This window comes from Henckelia pumila, chromosome 4 (genome assembly GCF_033568475.1).
Source record: "Henckelia pumila isolate YLH828 chromosome 4, ASM3356847v2, whole genome shotgun sequence".
Taxonomy (NCBI): domain Eukaryota; kingdom Viridiplantae; phylum Streptophyta; class Magnoliopsida; order Lamiales; family Gesneriaceae; genus Henckelia; species Henckelia pumila.
In genome coordinates, this window is record NC_133123.1 from 20,586,038 (window position 1) to 20,607,912 (window position 21,875).

General features: G+C 39.2%; 1 protein-coding gene across 1 annotated transcript; it reads left to right on the top strand.

The window, feature by feature from the left end:
• Positions 1–446: 446 nt before the first annotated feature.
• Positions 447–2,515, top strand: LOC140894539 (tubulin beta-5 chain-like). The gene is made up of 3 exons (XM_073303067.1): positions 447–924; positions 1,126–1,395; positions 1,667–2,515. The coding sequence occupies exons 1-3, from the start codon at positions 531–533 to the stop codon at positions 2,335–2,337; spliced, it is 1,335 nt and encodes a 444-aa protein (XP_073159168.1). The 5' UTR covers positions 447–530; the 3' UTR covers positions 2,338–2,515.
• The last annotated feature ends 19,360 nt before the right edge of the window (positions 2,516–21,875 follow it).

A 21,875-nucleotide genomic window follows, 5' to 3' on the forward strand; every position in this document is an offset into this window, starting at 1 on the left:
GAAATGTAATTTGAAAATTTTGGGGTTAATTTGTGAGACAGATCTCTGACCTAACTCAAACTCATGATTTTTTTTTTTTTATTTTTTATCTCAAAAATATTACTTTTTAAATGTAAATATAAATCAGAATGTTTATAAAAGTTTATTTGTCCTGCATATATGTATCTTCCTCGGTATCAAAAGTTTTTTTTTTTTTTTTTAATGTAAATATAAATCAGATCTTCCTAAAAAAAAAAATAAAAATAAAAATAAAAATCAGATCGATCCATAGACGTCCCACAAGAGTATTTTTGTTATTATTGTCATTATTTTTGGGATGGGAGGTGAGATGCAATAATTCAAACCTCAATGACGTTTCGAGAATTTCTGGTCCTGATCAGGGGTTGTCTTTGCAATTTCCCGTCATATTTTCCATCATATCTTCGCTACAAAAACCAAATTTCATTCACCCCTCTATGCTCACTCCATATCCCAAAACCAAGCGACTAAACGCCACCAATTTCTTTTAGCCAACCAAACAAAGGCAAGAAATGAGAGAAATTCTCCACATTCAAGGAGGGCAATGTGGCAACCAAATCGGTGCCAAGTTTTGGGAGGTTGTCTGTGATGAACATGGAATCGATTCCGTGGGAAACTACGTGGGCACCTCCAACGTCCAGCTTGAACGGCTTAATGTTTACTACAACGAGGCGAGCGGCGGGAGGTACGTGCCCCGGGCAGTCTTGATGGACCTCGAGCCGGGGACGATGGACAGCCTAAGAGCTGGAGCTTACGGCAAGATTTTTCGGCCAGATAACTTCGTTTTCGGGCAGAATGGTGCAGGAAACAACTGGGCTAAGGGACATTACACCGAGGGAGCTGAACTAATTGATTCTGTGCTCGATGTTGTTCGTAAAGAAGCAGAGAACTGTGACTGCTTGCAAGGTACATGATAAGTTAAAAACATAAGCATTCTGAGATCTGCTGAACTCAATACTAAGATTCTATAAGATCATCATCAAACAAAGCATAGTCTTGAGATTTGGATAGAGTTAATCAATCTATATGTAGTTAACTTGTTGATCCAAATAAAAAAAGTTTTGGATCTGAGACAATGTTTCACTCGATATTTTCTTGGTTTGGCAGGATTTCAAGTGTGCCACTCACTCGGAGGAGGAACGGGATCAGGAATGGGAACCCTTCTCATTTCCAAGATCAGGGAAGAGTACCCGGACAGAATGATGATGACCTTTTCGGTTTTCCCATCGCCAAAGGTATCGGACACGGTCGTTGAGCCCTACAACGCCACGCTCTCGGTGCACCAACTAGTCGAAAATGCCGATGAATGCATGGTCCTGGACAATGAAGCCCTTTATGATATTTGTTTCCGCACGCTAAAGCTCACTAATCCCAGCTGTAAGTACCATGAACTCGATCCTAAGCATCATATCCTTTAGGAATTAGGCAAAAAACAGTTTGCACTGCACAATCTTTATTTCCCGAAAACAGAGGCCTTTTTCCGCGTACAATATGAAGATCAAATGGAATGATGTTTAACTTATGGTGCAATGTAAGATGTTTGATTTCAAAAGCATAGATCTTTGGACTGATTCATGCATACAGATATGAAAATGGAGTGGTATTTACAAAAAGTACTTGATATTGATTGTGTGATATATGGGTGCAGTTGGCGATCTGAACCATTTGATATCAACAACGATGAGCGGAGTGACGTGCTGCCTGCGTTTCCCGGGTCAACTCAACTCCGACCTCAGGAAACTCGCCGTGAACCTCATCCCCTTCCCTCGACTCCACTTCTTCATGGTGGGCTTCGCGCCTCTGACCTCGCGTGGCTCCCAGCAATACCGGGCTCTCACAATCCCTGAACTCACCCAGCAAATGTGGGACGCCAAGAACATGATGTGCGCCGCCGACCCGCGTCACGGCCGCTACCTCACCGCCTCCGCGATGTTCCGTGGCAAGATGAGCACCAAAGAGGTGGACGAACAGATGATCAACGTGCAGAACAAGAACTCCTCCTACTTCGTCGAGTGGATCCCTAACAACGTGAAATCGAGCGTATGCGACATCCCACCAACCGGGCTTTCGATGTCATCGACCTTCGTCGGGAACTCCACATCAATCCAAGAAATGTTCAGGCGTGTATCCGAGCAGTTCACCGTCATGTTCAGGAGAAAGGCTTTCTTGCATTGGTACACTGGTGAAGGGATGGATGAGATGGAGTTCACAGAAGCAGAGAGTAACATGAACGATCTGGTCTCAGAGTATCAGCAGTATCAGGATGCGAATGCTGAGAACGAAGAAGATGAATACGAAGACGAGGAAGCGGACAGTTAGATGCCAAGTGTTTGATGAATTGTCTCCATGAATATTTTGATTATGTTGCCTAAGTTTTACTGTGTGCAATTGAGTGATATTTGCTTGGATTTCTCAAGATCTGTATATCTCGTTTGTGTAATTGTGATTGTACTTCAATCTATTCATTATCGTTCATACAAATTTGATGTTATGTACACTCCATTTTTGTTTCATATTTTATTGTTCTTTTTTTTTTTAAATCCGAGCTTACGTGTTCAATAAGGTGTCAAGACACCTGTGACACATTTGTACATGCAGAGTTCGGAACTCTGAACTCAGATCCGATCTTCATCTATAAATATGCAAGAATTTCTTGCAATCATTGTGTATTTTTGGTATAATCCTAGTGTAATGTATATTTTGAGTGTTTCCAACCATATTCTGGAAGATCAGTGTTGGATCGAAAATATGGGATCATTTCAACCTACCTATACAGACATTATCCCCATGATAGATCTAAGGGTGATAATTTATCAATATATGCGGGGTCCACTAAAAAACATTTATTGATAAATATCAATCGTTAGATGCATGTCAAAGCAGTACCTGTACAGGTAGGGTTTCATTTACCGAAAATATGTGTAGAGAGGGGTTTGAATACATACTCTTAAAATATTTCAAAGATTTTTAAAAGCTTTGCGAACAATCTTGCTAGGTTAGTGTAGAATCGAGAGCTTGCCGCTATACCAAAAGCTATAGGTGGTGATAACGTAGCAACTCAAATCTTTTAAACCGCACAGCAGCTTAAGCGCCATGGTTCGATCGCTCTACAAGTATGGACAATTATTGTACTCCAGCAATCTCTCTCCCAATAATTGCACTTCTTGCAATCAATGAAAATTGAACTCATGACCTTGGCTCTTATACCAATTATAAGATCGAGTGCTTGCTGATTTACCAAAAGCTATAGCTGATAGTGATGGTGCAACTCTAATCTTTTAAATGCACAGCAGCCCAAGCGCCATGGTTCGATCGCTCTACAAGCATGAACAATTATTGCACTCCAACCGTTGGCTATCAAGACTAGTATTTTAACCTCAAAAATAGTTTAGACCACAATAGTAGTACGGATAAACAGTCCCACTGTTTTTGTGAAATCTTTATACTCGAATAGGCACTAATAACAAGAAAAATAAGTATTTAAAGAAAGTAAGACAAGGTATATAGAAGCTCGAAACAAACTGTTTCTACATCTCCCTTTCTTCCATGTAGGAAGAAAATTCACTAGAAGACTTTGGTTTATACCGTCCTTGCATACAAATCACTCCAATTGTAGGACTTATCTCTTGCCTAAACTATAACTCCTAGTAAACAACACAATACAATAGTAAATAGAGTGAAAGTAGTTGATAAATCCTAAGATTCAAACTAATGAGCAACTCATTTTTGACAATTTTGATACGAGCAGTTGGGAGTTGGCTCTTTGCCCTTAGTGATCCTGGATGATCAGATGAGTAGCTGTTATGAATGGTCAAAATGAGAAAATAAGATGTATCTTGAAAAGTACTCAGAGAATGCTTAAAAGACTTGTAGATCGTTGTGCGATATTCTTGTTCCTGTCTCTTGTTTGCATCCTCTATATATAGTCATTCTTGAGCAACGTTCGACTGATGTCTTCATTAAATGCTTGTCTAAAAGCTCTTTAATTCTTCTACACGTCCTCATAAATATGAGACAAGGTATTGCCGAAAATGGGTAGGTGCAATTTCTGCATCATTGAAGTGAACTCCTTACATATTTCATTTTTGGTAAACTTTAGAAATTTAAATGCAGTAGCATTTATGGCTCTTAATTGTTTACAATATTGAGATGTAAATTGCGATAACTTATCATGAACAACTCTTGATGAGGATATATTATATTCAATGACACTTTCTTAGAAATATATCTGCCATCATCTGTAGCTGTTTGAGCAGTCGAGTGTCAGAAAATTGCGAGACAGTCGACAGCCTAACTGAATTATACGATTGTTCATATGCTCCCTTTTGATACCAATCCTGATCTTCCTTTTTGAGCTGGCTTGAGACAATTTATAGTTTTAGAGTAGTCAACATTTTGTTGAGAATTTCCTTTGAGCAATATATAACCTTCAAGCTGTTTTACAGTCTATGACAGTTCGAACTATAACTATGAGCAGTTTTTTGTAATAACCAAAACTAAGGTTCCTAACAATTGGTCATTAGCGAGGTTCTACCGAGATCGTAGTGGAGTTATGCTTGAGTTAGGCCCTTCGACACCAGCGAGCTTACGATGGATACATGTATAAGTATAGACTCTTACGAGCTATTGAGAGTAGCTAGTGAGTTAGTTAAGGCTTTCAAAACAGTAGTAGTGATATGGTAATCACTTGTTTGTAGGCTTGGACCATAGACTCTGTTTTACTCGACCTCCTTAATAGAGGTACGTAAGTACTTATCGAGATATCCAACTGAGTATGCATGTGTATATATTGCATTTTATGTGGCATGGTACAAGTTTTACTACTTTATCATATGCTACATGTGCATGTATATCATGTTGAGCCATATTTCTTTTGGGAGCCCTACTCCCTTGATTATAGTCTAACACAGGGAGACGTCATGATGACAGAGATTGATGCTACGGTGGGCATAAAGTGTGTGTGAACTATCCAACGGATTTGACTCCAGATGATGATAAGCACTCATGGCGCCTAAATTGAGCAGGATTGATCTTGTTGACCCAGTATTCCTAGTCACATAATTTGCATTCATCATATTGATTTGTATACTCATACTTTACGTGTTGGGCGTTAGTCGCTCACGTCCTTAGTATTATCTTGGACATCCCATTCGATGGGAAAAGTCTCAAAACTTAAGGCTCACACCACCGATACTACTGCCACATATATTTGTGAAAATATCACAAACTGAGCGGCGACTTAAGGCATGTATTGATGGTTTCCAGTCTACCTTTGGGACTCAACTCCATGAAATTCTAGAATATATATAGCGAGGTTGTGATGATCCAAAATTTTAGTTGAGGACCAAATTCAGTTGAGGTCTGAAGTTTAGTCAAGGGTAGTTCAACAAACAAAATTCAGTTGAGCTGCAGCAGCTGCTCCAAATTTTTAACTGACGCATTAACTCAAAATCATGGCTATTAAGTGCAATAAACAGGGATCCTAACAGTCATATTTTTCCCTTTAAATAACACTCATATTTTATTTATTAATTGTTACACAATATTTTGAGCAAAAACACAACATAAGTGAGATTGAGCATTCTGTTGAGCTATCAGACCAAGTTGAGGAACGACTAATTGAGCTATCTCAAGAACAACCGAAATCTGTGTAGCAATCTACTGTAAGAGGGCTTTCATTTTTAAAGCTAATACTATGTTTTAAGTTCTGTTTCAACATGTATGATCTGTTTTCAAAGCTTGAATTTTTGATATCTTTAATTTTGATGCACTGATGCTTGTGTACTTGTGTTAGGAATATATATTCTGAACACTCTGCTATGTTTCTGTTCTGTTTTGATTTCTCACCCTTTATAGGAAAAACATACGAGGGACTGATATCAGTTAGCCATGAAAATCATAAGTTAATTGGGTGCATACATTGATTCTGTGTTTCTGATGAATATATGAGACTTCAGCTCTGTTCTGACTATGTATGTGTATATAAGTTTTTTGAAAATGATTTAAAATCTGGGATATTTCTCTCATTTACTGAGTGAAAACCATATCACTCACTTTCCCAAACCATCTCAGATAAGACCATGGGAGAATTAGAAGAAGACGAGCAAAACCAATTTTAGGGCTGGTGAATACTGAACGAGTTTACTGATATTTAGTTTCTGACTTAGTGTTTTATATTTTCCGCTGCATTAAACTTTGTTCTAATTCAGTTTATCATTAGTTTAATCATTTTAAAGGCACTGTAAATTCAGTTTTATGAAAGACAATGTATTTAGTTTTATAAATGAAAATACTGGTTATTCCTGAAATCTGTATCCCGAAACTTGTTATTTAATATAAAAATATTAAATAACGCCGATGTCAACTAGGTCTGGCTGCGGGTGTAACAGAGTTGATGCCAAAAAGGAGAAAATTGATGAAACAGGAGGAATCCTGGTGACAAGTTGAGAAATAGAAGAAAATAAGATATCACTCCAAGATAGGTGATGGTGGATTGGGTGGTCATGGAGGAAGTAGCAACAACAGATTCAAGACACAGAACATGACTTGTAGTTGTATTAAACTTAAAACTTTGATTTACTACTTTGATTTTTGTAAAAATGACATTTCATTTACTAGATGAAATTCATTTATCTCTGTCTACTATGTTTAGATTCTTGGGGCTTAGAATTTGTCATCACCAAAAAGAGAAATTATTAGTTTGAAATTACTTGATTTTAGTGATGACAAACTATGTCTTTAATGTATTAATAGGCCTCAAGATGGAATCTCTCAGACTGCATGCTTGAAAGATATCTCAAGCCGTTTATCTTAAGCATCTTCAAACTACAAGAGTTCTCACACCACAGTGTATAAATATTTTTTTTTTAAACCGAGTCTTCAAGCCGGTCGAACACAATCTTCAAGCTGGTTGTCTCCAAGTTCAAGGAAATCCTACCTACCTTGTTGATCTTAACAGACACAGGAACAAGTACTATCAGAAAATCACAATGTGGCATAAAAATATAAGGGATGTTGCAGTCCTGATTCACAAAAGTATTGCCTATGCTAGAAAATTTTTATTTTCATATTTGGAAAGAAGCCGACTATCATTAAATGAGGCGTACGATGACTCAAGAGAATATGAGATAAAGTTTCCTTTTTCATCTTTGATACCCATAACCCACATGGAAAAATGAAATATTTAAAATGAGTGAAAAAATAAAAGATTTAAAATGAGTTTATAATAGGTTACAATGGACTTCTATAGAAATTTTGGTTAATTATTTTCATAAAAGTGAGGAAGAATACGAAGTTGTTGCTATAGGAGCCTATTGTGTGTAGTCATGACAAAATGGTATTAGAGACGGTCACTAGCAGAAATCCCGGGAAATAAGTTCTATGCGGTGCAAAGTGCAATGTGGATGGGAGCCATCTCTTGAACTTGAGGGGCAAAATGCTACATGACGGGAGCTACTTCCTGAACCTGTAGGAGCTATCTCTATATTCTCGGTGCTTGTGGATCAAGGGGTCAAGGTCACAATGAGGACGTCTCATTTTGAAGATGGGGTGATTGTGATATCCCTGTCCCACATGAGAAAAATGAAATATTTAAAATGAATTTATATTGGGATACAATAGACTTTTAGAACAACTTGGGTTAATCATTTTCATAAAATCGACGATGAATACAAAGTAATTGCTATAGAGATCCATTGTGTGCAGTCGCATAGGTGCGGGCCTAGGCTCGGGGACTGATAGCATCAGTAGTAAAAAAAGAAGAAATTTGTAAAGTTTTGAATGTTGTCTTGAAGGCAACTAAAAATAGAGAGATCATTCACACTTTTTGATTTATCAAAATCAATCCACAATCTTGAAATCTCTCTAGATAAAGTATTCGAGCACATTCTGTCGAGCACTTTCAAACTACTCAATAGCCCTTGCATCAAGTTCTAATTAAAATCATCAAGGGTCAGTCAATGATTCTGACAATATCATGTTCTGTTTCAAACCGTTGAGAGTTGTCGAACAGCTGCTGAATAGGCCTCACATCAAGTTCTAATTAAAATCATCAAGGATCAATCAAGGATTCTGAAAATATCTCGATCTGTTTCAAACCGTTGAGAGTTGTCGAACAGCTGCTGAATAGGCCTCACATCAAGTTCTAATTAAAATCATCAAGGATCAATCAAGGATTCTGAAAATATCTCGATCTGTTTCAAACCGTTGAGAGTTGTCGAATAGTTGAATTGAGATATTCAATTTTCACTATAGTTTGTGTTTGTGTTTGGTGTATACTAGGATTTTCAATTTAGGCAAGAGATAATTCATAAGATTGAAGCGGGCTTGTACAAGGATTTTTAAAACCAAAGTCTTTTAGTGAATTCCTTCCTAAGTAGAAGAAGGATAAAAGTAAGAATATTAAGCATTCGAACTTCCATAAACTCTCTTGTGTCATTTTACTTGCAACATTTTACTTTAAATCATCTTGTTCACTTTGAAATATGTTGTGTAAATTTATCAATAGATATTGTCATACGTTTCACACTATTTATAGTGGTCCAGCCGCATCTATAACAGTCGAGAAAAGGGTTTTGTATATTTAACAACTATCAAACCAACTCAAGAAAGTTTTGAGTTTAAAATAAAAATTTAAAAGTGTTTATTCACTTACTCTAAATACATTTTTGATCCCAACAAAATTTATTTCGCGGTTACTTAATCAAGCCACTATAACATAATATAACCAATTTTTTCTTTTTTTAAATTTGTTACTTATTGAGTTTTTTGGGGAAAAAATATGCTTTAATAGAAGAGATTCAATTTATATATTATAAAGAATAAGAAAAAAATTATAAGTTGGTAGTACTTGAAAACAAAAGTAAAAAACTAAAATCATTTGAAAACTTTTCTTTTCTAGGTTTCCCAGTGAGAGGCGGCTTCCCTTCTACTTTGTAGGGTTCTTTTCTCAATCAATTTTTTTTTGTATTTTGATTTGAGTGGTGGATTTGATCTTGATGAATTAAGATGCTTAGTGGATGAACTCCGAGTACTTGCACCAGCAGAGAGAGATACTTTAATCCTAGAGTAGGAAGATATACGCATTGTTGAAGAACATATATCTGCATGCTTAGTGACGAAGATCCTATCACCTAAAATAGTCAACCGAGAAATAGTGAATACCCAATTGCCACACATATTGCAATCCAAATGACAAATTGATATTGAATTGGTAGGGGACACTATATTTGTGTTTGAATTCAAATCTCACATCGACATGAAGAGGGCATTGCATGAGGCCGCGAAACATTTTTCGGAATTTGATGATTATCAAAAAGCCACTGGGAATTAAGAATCCAAGGGATATGAAGTTCGATGATACAGAGACGTATGGCCAGTGTCACAATTTACCTTCAGCCTTCATGAACAAACCAATTCTGGAGAGGATTGGAAATAAAATTGGGAGACTATTGGAAGTGGATCCCGACGCAAATGATAAGTTTCTGGGAAGTTTTGCTCGTTTACTTATTGAGATAGATATGAATATTCCTTTAAAAAATTTTGTACATATTGGGTTGGACATTGGGGAGGTGTGATTGTTATCCTCGTAGAAACTCCCGGACTTTTGCTACTCTTGTGGCCACCTCAGACATGTATTCAAGGAATGTGTGGACATCCATGTGGAAATGGGCACTCGTGCTTATGGAAACTGAATGCGGGCACATAGCCCTTACTTCAGCAACCGTACTTCGAAGCAGGAATGGGAAAATGATAGTGATGAGAATGATGTTGGTGAGGAAAACCGGGAGACACAAATTTCACAACTCCAAAAGGGAAAAAGGGTGCTATCCTCTTCTATTTCTAGAATAGATCCTAACTTCAGTAGATCACAAAAATAGTGCGGTCAATGGGAAACATATCTTGGCTAGTCCTAATGATAGTATCAACATGAAGAAAAACTAGCAAAAGGAAAAACAGCCGCATAATTCTCAGTTAGGGGTGTATGGGGTGGGTTTGCCTTATGCAAAAGGGAAGGAGGTTGTGATAGCCATAGTGTGACCAGCTATTAGTTATCCAAAAAAAATCAGTAAGCCAACTAAGAAAATTTAGGGACAATGGAAACTTAGAGCACGTATGGCCAAACTACAAAGGATTTGGACATGAATACTAGTAATAGTACTGGTAGGGACAAAATAGGGATGGATTTAGATCTAAATGAAGAACTGAGGCAGTAAAAAAAATGGATCACATGATGGTAATACGGATTTTGCACTGTTGGCAGAGGTTTATAAGCAACCCACCAAGAATTATGAGTTGCATAGTCTGGAATGCTCGGGGGCTTGGGAACCCACGGGTATTCCACGAGCTTCAATGTTTAATCGCCGAAAAAAGACCCTCACTACTCTTGTAATAAATTGATTCCCTTTAAGTAAATATAATTTCTAAGCATGTTTAAATGGTTAAGACATGATTAAAAAATCCTAATGTGGGTTTAATTAGTAGGAAATCGGATTCAAGATGTCCGAAAATGGTCCGGAGGGTTGTGTTCCAAGGGATTGAGTGGTTCGGAAGGTCCAAACTTGTGATCTAGGAAGTTCGGAAGCTCCGAAGTGTTCAGAAGGGGAGATGTAGTTCAAATGGGGTGAGTTCGAAAGCTTTGAACTCACGATCAGAAGTTCCGAACTCCCTCAGTCAGATAGGGTATGAGTTTTTATTGGTGGTCTGATGGGTGACATATCAGAACATTCGAACCCCGAGATTGGAAGGTCCGAACTCCGTCGGCATTACGGATTTTGCCAATCAGGGACACATGTTTGGTGGGAAGTGATTGGAAGGCCCGATCAAACGATCGAAATCTCCAAAATGCGTCTGGAACATCTGAACTGGCGATCGAAAGGATTGATCGTGGTCTATAAATAGGGTCTGAATTCCTCATAGTTAGTGCATGCTTGGAGGTGTGGCTGAGTGATTAAGTCTTTACTTCTTAGTGTTTTAGTCATCTTTTTGAGGGTCGAGCGATAGCGAGGTGCTATGGGGCTTGTAGCGGGGCTGTGCTTGGGTCAGGCCTTCGATATCAGCGAGCTAACGACAGACGCAGGTATAAGTCTAACTCTTAGTAGCTTTTGAGAGTAGCTATTAGTCTAGTTAAGACTTTTAGATGAATATTGGTGATATGATATTATCTTGTCTTGTAGGCTTGGACTATAGACAAGGTTCACCTAGACTAGTAGTTGAGGTACGTAAGTACTAACTGAGATAGTCAACCGAGTATGAATGTTTATGTGTTGCATTATATTCTGGCATGAGATGCATGATATAATTGTTCATGATTTGTATACGGCATTGACATACCATGTTGAGCCTGTGTATTCCTTCGAGATAACCTGTTGTTTCGAGGGTCACTTAGCCCTAAGATTTCTTTGTATGATTTGGTACCGTGTGACACCCACTATATTGACGGAGCAGCGTGTGCGGCTCTACCCTGGACAACGCTGGTCCAAGGTCGAGGTTCAGTATGTGTGGCACCCACTGTATCTTCGAAGCAGCGTGCGCATACTAGTGGCGCCTGCGTTATGAGCATGTTATTCTAGATCTTGATTCCAGTGCACCAGAGCATTCATTATTTCATGTTACATGCATCATATAGACTTGTGTTGTGGGGACCTCGAGTGCTAATCTAATCTTACAGGGCAATTAATAACTAGAAATATTCAATCTGAATATTAATCTGCTTAATAATCAAATAAATAATACAGGAAATTTGGCGACGCAAAACCTTACATTTGGTGAATATTATATTGCATGTTTTGTTATTTGTCCGGACCCTGCACGGACCCAAGGCATGGGGTCCGTGCCCAAGGAAAAATTCCAAAAAAATGGATTTCAAGGCAGAGTGCACCCAGACCCCTGCACGGACCTTGGCACAGGGTCCGTGCCCTGTACTAAAAATTCAGAAATAAACATTACAAGGCTGTAAACATGAGATATACAACTCTTACTCAATTCCAAACCTCATTTACATGCATTCTTATTCAACTACACAGTCATAAACATGTAAACTACATTAATCCCTTCATCTAGGATACACAACATCAAATATAAACGAGTACACGCAAACATATATACAAAAGTTCTTGTTGGTGTTCTAACATGTTTAACAACTCAAAAGACATGTTCTCTTGCTTAAAACCCGAGTCCTCACATGCTAAAACTCTATCTCGTGTAAGAGTGGGTGCCCAGTGAGCCAACTGTGTGGCTATGGGCTTTGATGACTCTTTGTATAAACAATCTTTTGTTTAATATTATTTACACTTTTATGGCAATGACTTTATATTACTTCATATTGTTATATTGTGATATACTATTGTTGTTTTGATAAAGACCTTGAATATACTATAGTGTATGTAAGATGTGGTAGAACATGGAGATGTCTATCATGAAATACATCTTATAGTCACTGTATATTCTAAAACCGTTCCTAGTCGATTGAGCCGTCCGATAATAAGGATAAGGATCGCTCGAGTTTGAGACTAGCATTTGCGATGCGGAGTACCACGTTTCATTGGTAGGGAACATGGAGATGTTCGAAGCATGCAAATGGATATTCATAGGATGAATAATCGAACTACCCTATCCGGACTTTCCAAGTGGTTATCACTTATCGAGTGGATAAAGTCCGCGGTTTTGGTTGTACACCATTAGTCCTTATGACTTGAAACATCATGGAGACTCTATATGCTAGTGCTGTGCTTTGACTCGTTTACCGACTCTATGGGGGTCATCAGGTGTCGAGATTGGGTACAGTTACGACACATATAGGAGTCAATGCATTGTTGTCAAGGATTCACCACATACTTGCGAGTGTGGATATCCTATGCGATCTGAGGAGATATTAGTGTGACAAATCTCTGGCCAGAGTACTTGATGTGATTTAAGAAATGGTTTCTTAGTAGCACATGCGATGTCACTAATTTGATCTTCAAGATGTATTGCATAGTTATCGAATCTTGAGCGACTCTCGATATACCAATGGTTGTTGATTCGATCGGGATATTTGGATGAAGGGACCGTACTGTACGCTAACCAAAATCTACTGGTTCTTGTAGGCACTATCAGTGATACCTAGGGAATCATGGGGCGATGTTGCTAGGCGCTTTACCTTGATTCGTTGGGCAAGTCGGAAAGTGTTGTTCCGAGTCACAAGGAGTTGTGAGCCCACGGCTAGCTGTATCCCTGAACCATTGAGGGTCACACAGTGTAATGGAGTTTTAATCCCCGTTGAGATAGTTAAATTTAAAGAGTTAAATTTAATGAACTAAGGAGTTGGACTTCTTAAATAAGAGTAAGGGAGTAGGATTTCCTAAAATGACATAGGGATGGACATTTTTGGAAACCACTGAATTCGGATTCAGGAAAATTTATTTTGACTTTAAAATGTGCAGAAATGGTTTCTGTGCACATTGGTGAAATTGGTTCATCAATCGGAGTCACGATGAATTTTATATTAATTTCTGAACGTGCGGGCTTTGCTTGTCGGGCCCTAGCTTATGACTAATGGGCCCTAAGGTGTTAGTGGCCTGCATTATAAATAAGTTATTGCAGTACAGAAATTACACACAACAGGTCATAATTTTTGAGACAGAGAAAATTTTCGAACCCTAGCTCTCTCTCTCTGTTCGGCCGACCCCTCCCCCTCTGCCCGAGATTTTCCGGTCTGTGATTTTGAATTGCAGTCTGGAATAGCGAATCAGATTCGTTTATTCTCTTCGCAGAAAACTTCTGATAGATTTTCTAGTGCAATCTATCAGAGGGATTAAACCTCTGTTCGTGGACCTGATTGAAGGAGTTCATCGGTTCCAGGGAGAGACAACAAGAGCAGATAAAATCTGTTGGTGTCCAGTAATCTCGTTGCGAGATTGAAGGTAAAATTTAATTAATTGTTATTTGAATTTTACACACACAATAATTTAATCGTTAAACGATTGATACCCACACCATGGAATTGTTCCATGATAAAATTTTTAAACTTCCGCTGCACCGGGTATCAATCGTGATTGATCAGAGAGCCGCGTTTTCCAACAGTGGTATCAGAGCCAGGTTGCTCAGATCAAACGATTAAATTAATCAATTGTACAAAATTTTTGAGTCTCGGTTTTTGAAACAAAATAAATATTTTTAAATAAAAAAAAAAAATTTTTCGGGGCAAAACCCGGGCAGCGATTGGATCGCTGCCCGGTGGGGCAGCAATTGTTGCTGCCCCGGGCAGCGCACGGCGCCGCCCAAAGGGGGCGCACGGCGCCGCCCAAGGCGGCGACCGTCGCCGCCCAGCGCAGCGCTGGGCGCTGCGCAGGGCAGCGCTCGGCGCTGCCCAGGGGCGGCGCCAGGCGCTGCCCTAAGGGGGCAGCCGGGCTGCCCCGGCCCGCGCCCACGGGTGCGGGCCGGCCCGGGAGTGTCCCGGGCGGCCCGCGGGAAAAATTATAATTTTATTTAAAAATTAATTTTAATATTTAAAATTTTATTTTTGGTCCGGTCAAAAATTGTTTTTGATTGGTTCACGAGATTTCGGATCGAATTGTTCGAGTCCGTAAATTTTAAAATTGATTTTGGATAAATTTGAATTTTTGGAAAATTTTAATATTTTATCCGTAAATTGAATTTTGAAATCAATTATTTTGGTACAATTGATGATAAGATATGATCTTATGATATATTAAGTAAAATATGATTTTATTTGTAAAATTGGATTTTATAGATAAAATATGATTTTATTTGATATAGAGATAAAATATGATTTTATATGTGAAATGAGATTTTATATATAAAATATGATTTTATCTTGTTTAAATTTGAATTGCCACAACATGTTATCCAATAAATTAATTTTGAATTAAATGTTATTGGATAAGGATGATCGATTGCCATGACCAATTTTGTAGGTGTATGTTAGGAATTTACATTTTGTCTTTATTATTGTTGGTTTTATTAATGGGCCTGGTTTATGGCCCGATATGAATGTCATATGTAATAAAAGTGGGCTTGGTTTATAGCCCGTTCCCACCCCCTAAAAATGTATCCCCTACTTGTCATTGTTATTTATTGTAAATACATTAGATTTAGTGGGAGATCAAGATTTGAAGATGGTGGGCCCAGCAGACAATGAAGACTGAAGAAATGTAAATTGGAAGCATATGTAATAGGATTGCATTTGCATACTGCATATTACCTAGGATTGGACTAAGACCCGTGATTGGCAACCACGGGTCAATTAGAAATGGAATCGATCATCCTATATAATATGTGATATTATGATTGTATGCATGTTTAGACATAAATTGCGTGAATCCGGCAATGCATGCAATAAATTAAATATGATGAGACAAATATTTTTATAAATAAAATCCCTCATTTTAAATATGATTTAAAATTTATATCAAGATAAATAAAGGAAATTTAAATATTGTTTAAATGTTCCTACCTTCCATCAACGGTCAATGTATGTGATGCTACCCGCGGATACGGTCCGGCTCATATTATTGGGGGGGCCCGTCCGTCGGAAAGCTGTACATTGGATCGACAAATGTTGTAAGTTGGGTGGAACTCCCATGGGATCGGCTCATATTATTGGGGGATCCACATGGCGACCGTCCATCACAACTTAATATTGATGGGTCATCTTGACATGTCACTTTAAACGGCGTCATATTATTGGGCCCTTATTGGACATGAGGTAAATACATGGGGTTGCTTTGGAAGCAATTGGACTCTACCTTTTGAGAATTATGGTTGGCTGATATTATTCGGGACCATAAGTTTGTCAATTGGACTCCATGTTCTCACTAAGGAAAAAGTTTCCCGTTTTCACTAGAGGGTGGTGAAATCGTTAAAATAGTGGGAGTGAGATTCATAAAATTAAATTCGCCTATTTTATGTCTTAGTAAATTGTTAAACAATCATTGATATATGTCTGTTTTCCTTTTCAGTATTTCATACAATGAATTCGCGAAATCCTTTATTCTCGATCCTCGAACAAAACAAGCTGACTGGCGCCAACTATACGGAATGGTTCCGGAAGTTGAAGATTGTCTTAACTTCGGAGAAAATGCTCTACGTGTTAGAGAAAGCACCTCCGAAGGAAGCACCAGCTGACATAAGTCCGGAGGAATTGGCCAAACTTGATGCATGGTGTGACCATGACATCAAGACCAAATGCTATATGCAAGCCTCGATGTCTGATGAACTCCAGAGGCGATTTGAGGACACGGTGAATGCTGCTGACATTCACACGCAACTCAAGGAACTTTTTGGGGCTCAGTCGAGGGCTGAAAGGTTCGCTACTGTTAAGGAGTTGATGACGTGCCGCATGCGTGAAGGGACTTCGGTCCGTGATCATGGGGTACGAGTGATTTGGCTCATACAGAAGTTGGCGACCCTTGATTTGGTGTTGGAGCATGAACTCAATGTGGACTTGCTGCTTCTATCTCTTCCTTCTTCATTTGATGGATTCGTGATAAATTTTAATATGAACAAGATAGAGGCCACCCTTGAAGAGATGGTCAATATGCTCGTTACATATGAATCCACACTTAAGAAGGATAAGCCAGCTTTCTTGGTGGGCTCCTCATCTTCTGCTAAGAAGGGGCCAAGTATGAAGGGCAAGAAACGTTCTGCCCCACCCAAGAAAGTGGAACCCGAGAAGAAGCAAAAGACAAAGGCTTCAAACAATGGAAAATCCAAGGAAGTTTGCCATTACTGCAAGAAGCCGGGTCATTGGAAGCGCAACTGCAAGGAGTATCTTGAGCAGTTGGGAACTGCAAAGGGTATGTTCTATATCGAAATAAACATGTCACTTAATACAACTTCTTGGGTATTGGATACCGGATGTGGATCTCACATTTGCAATGATTTGCAGGTGATGACAAGAAGTCGCAGGCTTAGAATGGGTGAGACCCAGCTGAGGCTCGGGAATGGTTCCAGAGTTGAAGCTACGGCCATTGGAGATGTTTGTTTGATTTTGCAGAATGGTTTTAAATTATTGTTGAGAGATGTTTTATTTGTGCCAGATTTAATTAAAAACATTATTTCTATTTCTATGCTTGATAGAGATGGTTATTCTTGTAATTTTGTGAATGAGATTTGCAACATTTACAAGAATGAATGTTTAATTGGAAATGGACAACTTGAAAACGATTTATACAATTTAAAACTAAAAGACGTTCCAGTGAATTGTATTGACAAACCGGCTACAACAAACAAAAGGAAAATCGATAGTCAAAACCCGACAAACCTTTGGCACGCTAGGCTAGGTCATATTTCCTCAAGGAGGATGAACAAGCTAGTGGGAGAGGGCATGTTTGATATGTCTGATATTAACTCTCTACCTACTTGTGAATCCTGCCTAAAAGGAAAAATGACTAAATCTCTTTTTAAGGGGAAACCTGAGCGTAGTCAGAATCTGTTGGATTTGATCCATACAGATGTTTGTGGTCCATTTAGAGTAGGGACTCAACATGGCCACACCTACTTCATTACCTTTACTGATGATTATTCAAGGTATGGGTATTTATATTTAATGAAATATAAGTCTGAAGCATTTGAAAAGTTCAAAGAATTCAAGGCTGAAGTAGAAAACAAGCTAGGTAAAAGTATTAAAGCACTTCGATCGGATCGAGGTGGAGAATACTTGAGTACCGAGTTTTTGGACTATCTGAAAGAGAATGGGATTCTCTCTCAGTGGACTCCTCCTATGACACCACAGCTTAATGGTGTATCGGAGCGTCGTAATCGAACTTTGTTGGACATGGTTCGATCTATGATGAGCTTCACTGAGCTTCCACCTTCGTTTTGGGGCTATGCGCTTGAAACGGCGGTATTGTTGTTGAACAACGTCCACACTAAAGCAGTGGACAAAACACCATACGAGTTATGGAATGGCAAAGCTCCTAAGTATTCGTACTTGAGGATTTGGGGATGTCCTGCTTACGTGAAGCGGACAGTGGGAGATAAGTTGGATAGTCGATCCAGCTTATGTTATTTTGTAGGGTATCCAAAGAATTCAATCGGATATTATTTCTATTATCCTGATGAAACAAAGGTGTTTGTTTCTAGGAATGCCACCTTCTTGGAGAAGGAGTTCTTATTGGATAAGAAAGGCGAGATGATGGAACTCGAAGAAGTTCGAGAAGAACCCAAAATACAAAATAACGATCCTACACCTCAGGAACCATTGCTGGACACGCCTGCACCTAGAAGATCCGAAAGGACTTCTAGACCTCCAGTTCGATATGGTCTTCTTCTTGAAGGGGATCAAGATGAACCCGACATTGGATGTGATCCAAGAAACTTCAAGGAAGCAATTTCTGATGCGGATTCAAATTTATGGCTTGAAGCTATGCAGTCAGAATTGGATTCGATGCATACAAACCAAGTTTGGTCTTTAGTAGATCCTCCCGATGGAATTGTTCCGATAGGGTGTAAATGGATCTACAAAAGAAAGCTTGGGCCTGATGGTAAGGTATTGACCTACAAGGCGCGATTGGTGGCTAAAGGTTATACTCAAAGGCAAGGAGTTGACTATGACGAAACCTTTTCACCAGTTGCAATGTTCAAGTCCATAAGAATCCTAATTGCCATAGCTGCATGGTATGACTATGAGATATGGCAAATGGATGTGAAGACTGCTTTTCTTAATGGAGACATTAAGGAGGAAATCTATATGAAGCAGCCTGAGGAGTACACATCCATGGGAAGCGAGCATAAGGTATGCAAGCTTCAGAGATCAATTTATGGTCTAAAACAAGCATCAAGAAGTTGGAACCAGAAATTTGATGAAACAATAAAAGATTTTGGTTTCATCAAGAACCCGGAGGAACCTTGCGTGTACAAGAAAGTAGTTAAGGATGCGGTGACATTCTTAGTACTTTATGTTGATGACATCCTACTCATTGGGAATGATGTAGGGATGTTGCAGTCAACAAAGATATGGTTATCAGGTAGATTTTCGATGAAGGATTTGGGAGAGGCATCCTACATTCTTGGGATACAGATCTATAGAGATAGGTCTAAGAGAATGATAGGACTCACTCAATCAACCTACATCGATACCATATTGAAACGGTTTTCAATGGATGGGTCCAAAAGAGGACATCTACCCATGTGTCATGGAGTTTCTCTATCCAAGTCTATGTGTCCCAAGACTGATGAAGAGATAGAGAATATGACACATGTACCATATGCGTCAGCTATAGGTAGTATCATGTATGGGATGATATCTACCAGACCGGATGTAGCATTTGCTCTGAGTGTCACGAGCAGATATCAGTCTAATCCTGGTCAAATGCATTGGAAAGCCGTGAAGGACATTCTTAAGTACTTGCGAAGGACTAAGAATATGTTCATGGTTTATGGAGGACGAGAACTCAAATTGGAAGGCTATACCGACTCTAGCTTCCAAAGTGATGTGGATGACTCGAAGTCAACCTCTGGATTTGTGTTCATGCTCAATGGCGGTGCTGTCTCTTGGAAGAGTTCCAAGCAGGACACCACAGCGGATTCCACCACTGAGGCTGAATACATTGCAGCATCAGCTGCTGCTAAAGAGGCCGTTTGGATGAGGAAGTTCGTCCAAGAGTTGGGCGTTATTCCTGAATTTGTTGGTCCAGTCCCGGTGTACTGTGACAACACGGGTGCCGTTGCTCAAGCAAAGGAACCAAGGTCTCATCAAAGATCCAAACACGTACTGAGGAAATACCACATAATCCGGGAGATTGTGGAAAGAGGAGACATCATTGTCGAACGAGTGGCCTCTGCAGACAATATCGCTGATCCGCTTACTAAGCCCTTGCCAGGACCATTGTTTGACAAACATCGCGAAGCAATGGGTCTACGTAGTATGACTAGTTGGCTATAGGGCAAGTGGGAGATTGTAAGAGTGGGTGCCCAGTGAGCCAACTGTGTGGCTATGGGCTTTGATGACTCTTTGTATAAACAATCTTTTGTTTAATATTATTTACACTTTTATGGCAATGACTTTATATTACTTCATATTGTTATATTGTGATATACTATTGTTGTTTTGATAAAGACCTTGAATATACTATAGTGTATGTAAGATGTGGTAGAACATGGAGATGTCTATCATGAAATACATCTTATAGTCACTGTATATTCTAAAACCGTTCCTAGTCGATTGAGCCGTCCGATAATAAGGATAAGGATCGCTCGAGTTTGAGACTAGCATTTGCGATGCGGAGTACCACGTTTCATTGGTAGGGAACATGGAGATGTTCGAAGCATGCAAATGGATATTCATAGGATGAATAATCGAACTACCCTATCCGGACTTTCCAAGTGGTTATCACTTATCGAGTGGATAAAGTCCGCGGTTTTGGTTGTACACCATTAGTCCTTATGACTTGAAACATCATGGAGACTCTATATGCTAGTGCTGTGCTTTGACTCGTTTACCGACTCTATGGGGGTCATCAGGTGTCGAGATTGGGTACAGTTACGACACATATAGGAGTCAATGCATTGTTGTCAAGGATTCACCACATACTTGCGAGTGTGGATATCCTATGCGATCTGAGGAGATATTAGTGTGACAAATCTCTGGCCAGAGTACTTGATGTGATTTAAGAAATGGTTTCTTAGTAGCACATGCGATGTCACTAATTTGATCTTCAAGATGTATTGCATAGTTATCGAATCTTGAGCGACTCTCGATATACCAATGGTTGTTGATTCGATCGGGATATTTGGATGAAGGGACCGTACTGTACGCTAACCAAAATCTACTGGTTCTTGTAGGCACTATCAGTGATACCTAGGGAATCATGGGGCGATGTTGCTAGGCGCTTTACCTTGATTCGTTGGGCAAGTCGGAAAGTGTTGTTCCGAGTCACAAGGAGTTGTGAGCCCACGGCTAGCTGTATCCCTGAACCATTGAGGGTCACACAGTGTAATGGAGTTTTAATCCCCGTTGAGATAGTTAAATTTAAAGAGTTAAATTTAATGAACTAAGGAGTTGGACTTCTTAAATAAGAGTAAGGGAGTAGGATTTCCTAAAATGACATAGGGATGGACATTTTTGGAAACCACTGAATTCGGATTCAGGAAAATTTATTTTGACTTTAAAATGTGCAGAAATGGTTTCTGTGCACATTGGTGAAATTGGTTCATCAATCGGAGTCACGATGAATTTTATATTAATTTCTGAACGTGCGGGCTTTGCTTGTCGGGCCCTAGCTTATGACTAATGGGCCCTAAGGTGTTAGTGGCCTGCATTATAAATAAGTTATTGCAGTACAGAAATTACACACAACAGGTCATAATTTTTGAGACAGAGAAAATTTTCGAACCCTAGCTCTCTCTCTCTGTTCGGCCGACCCCTCCCCCTCTGCCCGAGATTTTCCGGTCTGTGATTTTGAATTGCAGTCTGGAATAGCGAATCAGATTCGTTTATTCTCTTCGCAGAAAACTTCTGATAGATTTTCTAGTGCAATCTATCAGAGGGATTAAACCTCTGTTCGTGGACCTGATTGAAGGAGTTCATCGGTTCCAGGGAGAGACAACAAGAGCAGATAAAATCTGTTGGTGTCCAGTAATCTCGTTGCGAGATTGAAGGTAAAATTTAATTAATTGTTATTTGAATTTTACACACACAATAATTTAATCGTTAAACGATTGATACCCACACCATGGAATTGTTCCATGATAAAATTTTTAAACTTCCGCTGCACCGGGTATCAATCGTGATTGATCTGACCGCCAGTTTTCCAACATCTCGAGCTATCCACGTCGAGTCTGACCAGCTCCTGCCCCACCTATTGCCCTGCACACATACAAAACACAGCAATAGCCGGATAACTCCGGTGAGAATA